The following is a 5579-nucleotide window of genomic DNA, read 5'->3' on the forward strand; positions in this document are numbered from 1 at the left end:
CATGTGTAAACCATGTACCATGTACAAACACAAAATGCGTCCGCAAATCACGGCAGCTTTACCACCTGAACGCTGCAACTATACTCTACCCTTAACCATCACTGGGGTTGATTTTTCCAGAGAAAGGCCTCTATGTTAAGGTCTTCTTCATTTAGAAAAGGGTATGTGGCTGTCTTTGCATGTTTGTTTTACGAGGAAATCAGTACACCTCGAGCTTTGTTCAGATCTGACTACTGCGGCTTTTCTTGCAGCATTTGCACGCTTTGTCGGATGACGCGGATTTCCTTCAAAAATAATGAGCGACAATGGGAAAAACTTTGTGGGAGCCCAAAGAGCAACAGAGAAGGAGTTTATAAACTTCATGAAAGAAGTCTCCCCTGAAATAGTTAACAAATATGCACCCCAAGGGATCGATTGGCAGTTTATACCTCCATGTTCTCCACACATGGGCGGACTTTGGGAATCAGCAGTAAAAAGCTTTAAGAAAACGGCTGGTAATCATAAATTCAATTATGAGGAGTTTACTACACTACTCACTCGTATCGAAGCCGTATTAAATTCAAGACCTACGAGCATATCACCCCTCTCGTAAGATTCCTCCGATTTCACAGCTCTCACACCAGGTAATTTCCTCAGAGGAGCTCCTCTTCTCGCCATACCTGAGACAGAAGGAGACTCACTCACTTTATTAAATCGATGGGAAAGAATCAAGATTCTCCATCACAAATTCAGCCGCAGATGAAAGGAAGACTATCTCAAGGATCTTCATAAGAGATATCGATGGAAAACGGCCCAGAAGGAAGCCAATGCAGGAGAATGCGTCATAATACAGGACGAATGCCTTCCTCCAACAGAATGGTGGCTAAGCCGCATTGAAAAGGTTCATCGAGGGTCAGATGGTCACATAAGAGTAGTCGATGTTCGAACACAAACCGGCATATTAACTCGACCAGTCCCTAAACTGTGTTTTCTTCCAAACAGCGAAGGAGAACTTCAACCAAAACCGCAAAATAGCTCGCTAAATTAATCGAAAAGAATAATGAATCAATTCCGCTAATCCGACATTAACCCGCTTTAAAATCCGTATATAAAAATAAACGCACACAAGCGCGTTGAAGATCAACCAATTATACATATATATATGTATAGATATGTAGCTACAACAACTACATTCAAATATTATACTTAAATAAAATCCATTTAATGCAATTTTATATTCCCATAGAAATGGACGTAGATGAGACTCAAACCACCTTCAACACCGTAAGCTCCGAAATCGCTGCACCAGCATCGGCAGCACTCGTTGCCGCTCCAAGGACCACTGTTGTGCGCCCACCGCCGTCCGCCGCTGCAATCAGGGAGATGAGAGAAGGGCAGCTATTGGAGCCACAGGGGCCTCCATCTTGCAGTCTTTGCCATCGCCCACACACCCTCAAACGATACTCCATTTTAAAGAGCATGAAGCCCGCTCAACGTCAACAGGTTGCAAGAGCCCACGGGCATTGCATGACCTGCCTGGGAGATGACCACGCCACCATAGAGCGCTGGGCCGACGGCGCCTGTCAATATTGCCACCGGCCGCATCACACTCTATTTCATCGTTTTCCCCGCCGAGCCAATCCGTCGGAAAATAGCACCAACACCCTATGCGGTTCTATCCGGCGACGACGAAGCAGCCAATCAACCACAATGCGTTCGCGGTTATCTCCGCCATGCCACGCTCATCGAAAGCAACAACGTCGCTCAACAGGGTTGAGTGCTGTACTAAGCACACTGCAACAGCTGCAGAGGCTCCTAGCCGATTCACTCGCCTAGGGGGGCCGAGATGTTCACATGAGCTATGCATTCTGCAATATATCACATCGCATCACCTCACGTCACTTCACATCACATCACATCACGTCACGTCCCAACACCTCATCACACAACCGTTCACAGCATACACCACTACACACACGCATCAAACACAGTTCTTAACACCGCTCATTACTACAACACAACAACCACACGATTATCAACGAGACGCCTCGTAATCAGCAGCTATTCACCACCCAAATCTTCAAAAGGGATTGATCCGACCGGGATCGGTCTCTTTTTCGTTTCATCCGTGGAGCACCGAGTTCGCTAACAGTGTCCAACATTGGACTTTCTTTACACAGTGTTACATACAATCAAATAAGATTCTAGTGAAATAAATATTTTATATCGAGTGTGGAAATCAGTGCATTTTATTTTCCATCTCATAGGTATACTATAGCAAGTAAGTATACTAGTGGCAAACGTTAACAGGCGGTATGATGAAAGAAACATTTTCAGGAATGCTTATACAAAGGATAAAGCAACTTGCAACAGGGACTTTCGATATATGATACGGAATATAACGACGTGGGCAGACATGACAAATACGATCCATAATTTCATAGGGCTGGACGATGGAAATTTAAATCCTATATTTTTAGCAAGTAACAGAAATTGAAACCAATTTGCTCAGAAGGCAAGAAATTTTAATAGTAACCAAAATCAAAATAATCAAAGAATAAACTACTTTAGGAGACAACATATTGGCGATCAAAACAGTGATCGTTATTATGCACAAAATAATTCGGGACGATACTCCCAAAGAAATACCAATTTTTCAGGGCAAAATAATGATCRCCCAAATAATACACAGAGACAAACTAATTATCGAACAGGAAATTCAGGCCAATATACAAATCAATATCGTAATAATAATATTAATAATAATAATAACGGCTATGGTAATTCAGCAAGACAAAATATACAGAACGGCACTCGGCAAACAAGACGTTCAAATGGCCCAACTCCCATGGATGTTGATGATGTGGGCAGGACAGATGAAACGAATAACAACGAGGAATTTTTTACCAATTAGCCTCGGAAAATCAAAACAAAATATTAATTTCACTTACTTTGTTTCATAAAAAATGGTGTGCATTGGTAGACCCAGGCTCTACTATTAGTATTATGAAAAAATCAAGTTTCGAACATTATAAGTTACCGGTTCTAGAAAAAAAAACAATAATTAGTACACTGAATGGTGAAATAAAAGCGTCTAACGAAAGAATTAAGATACCATGTCCGCTAGAATTTCAATACCCTCACAATGCTAGGATGAGATGGTTGAAAATGGACTTTGAAAAACCGTACGATCTTCTACTAGGAAAAGATTTTATATTTAATAATTTCAATATAATCGATATTGAAAACGAAGAAATTGAGCTTAAAAATGATGTTAAAATTCCGTTTTACTTAAAAACTATCCAAGAGCAGGTATATGCATTGGAAGAAAGTAAAATACAAAATTGGATCATTCAAAGTCAAATGAACGTAAGGAGGTTGAAAATTGCTAAAGAAGTATGAAAAATTAATGTATAAAAACGGAGATACCTTGACAAACACAAAAACGGTGGTCCACGAAATAAGAACCACCACAAACCAGCAAATCAATTCAAAGATATATAGGTTACCTCCGAAACATGAGGAAGAAGCCATAAGGCAAATTAGGGAGCTAGAAAAACAAGGTATAATTCGGAAAAGTAGAAGTAAATATAGTTCACCTATTATCAGTAGACTAAATCAAATAACTGTCGATGATAAATATCATTTGCCAAACATTGATGGAATCTTAGACAAGTTGGGCAAGGCGCAGTATTTTAGCACTCTTGATCTAGCCAAAGGTTACCATCAAATTTTAATGGATAAAAAGGATATTGAAAAGACAGCTTTTGTATCTCCGGTGGGAATTTACGAATATATAAGAATGCCCTTCGGACTAAAAAATGCTCCGGCTACCTTTCAACGATTAATGAATGACATATTAAGAGAATACATTATCTTATTTATATCTTATTTATGTTATGTGTCGTTTATTTAGACGACGTATTAAACGTCATTAGAGGAACATTTAAACTCATTAGAGAAAATTTTCCAATATCCAATGATTAAATATTTAAAAAAAGATTACAAAATAAATTCAAGAGATCCGCAGTACATAGCTAGTTTTAAAAATTTTAAAGCACTGATATCATCACATCCAATTTTCAAATTTCCTGAATATGATAAGGAGTTTACCATTACAACGGATGCAAGTGATTACGCAATAGGCGCAGTACTTTCTCAACAAGGTCAGCCAGTGTGCTACATTAGCAGAACTTTAAATAACCATGAACAGAAATATGCTACAACAGATAAGAAATTTCTAGCCATTATATATTCAATAACTTATCTCACGCCATATGTATATGGTACAAAATTTAAAAATATAACTGATCATAGCCCAATAATATTTTTAAATAATAAATGTAAAGGTAGGGAGTTTTCACAACGTCACCAAAGGTGGCTGTGGAAACTGCAAGASTTCAATTATTAAATCGAATATCAGAAAGGGAAAAATAATGTAGTAACACATTTTTTAAGCCGGATTGAAAACTCTATAAAAACAGACGAAAGCAATGACAAAGAATCCAATTTAGAAATGCCAGATACAATACATTCCGCATAAGAGGAGCTGTTAGAACATTTCTTCATAAAGGAAGAAATTGTTAATAAGTATAAGATCCAAATTATAATAACACATATAGTCCCCAAATTGAAGTTCAAATAATACATGGAAGGAAAATAATCGAGATTAACCCTATTGACACGGAGAACGTAGTGAAAAATATTTTCCGAAGACATATTGACATTTTTTCCGAAGTTAAGGAGGTCGATTATCACAAAATTTAACTATTACTTATAAGCATGTTTTCTTGCAATAATGATTGACCATTTTTTGAAATTCAATAAACCAAACAAAGTCATTATGGACAACGAATTTAAGGCAGAACGATTACTGGCATATCTTTGATTCACCTCACAAAGCCAAACAGCCATACAGGAAATGCGGACGTAGAGAAATTGCACTCAACCTTGTTAGAGAAACTAACAAGAATTGGAGACCCTGATCTTTCAACTGAGAATTGAATGTAGGTTGTTGTTGGAAAGTACAACGATCGGTATTATTCTACCATCCAATGCACACCCCGAACGGCAAGAGATGAAGTGCCTTCCAACGTTTTGAAGGTGCGAATAGAAAAGTTCAAAAGAAATAGTATAGGTTAAAGGAACAGAGAAAGGGAGACTATATAGAAACAAGAGAAGAAGGTCCAATTAAATACTACAAAAGAGTACGGCATAAAGATCAACCGTATTACCGAATTAATCCACTACAGAACGTTCATCCGACGAAAATTAAAAGCCCAATGAAATTGGCAAATATTGAAAACTTAAACGAAAGGGATGAAGATACATTTAGTTTAAGGGCATTTAATTGGGATAACAACACATAAAAAAAAAGGTTTCATTGCATAATTTTTATGATACCCCAGTATGGTACGGGATTCTAAGAATATACCCTCTATAGGCATTTATTCAAAACCAAACGGTTATAAAATAATAATTTTATTTTCACAGATGTCGGGGACAATTATGTTTTTTCTTTCTTTAACTAAAACATTGGTGGCAGCACTCTTGCAAATCACACCAATAATAGAAGAAGCGTGGTACACAATAATAGAAAC

General features: G+C 37.8%; 1 protein-coding gene across 1 annotated transcript; it reads left to right on the forward strand.

The window, feature by feature from the left end:
- Positions 1-1223: 1223 nt before the first annotated feature.
- On the forward strand, positions 1224-2208 carry LOC108969990 (the record flags this gene model as incomplete). Its single annotated transcript, XM_018935060.1, is given in 1 exon segment — positions 1224-2208. A coding segment is annotated over 1 exon segment (588 nt). The 3' UTR covers positions 1816-2208.
- Between the last annotated feature and the right edge of the window lie 3371 nt (positions 2209-5579).

Source organism: Bactrocera latifrons, unplaced genomic scaffold (genome assembly GCF_001853355.1).
Source record: "Bactrocera latifrons isolate USDA-ARS-PBARC rearing strain unplaced genomic scaffold, ASM185335v1 scaffold_274, whole genome shotgun sequence".
In the NCBI taxonomy this organism is placed as follows: domain Eukaryota; kingdom Metazoa; phylum Arthropoda; class Insecta; order Diptera; family Tephritidae; genus Bactrocera; species Bactrocera latifrons.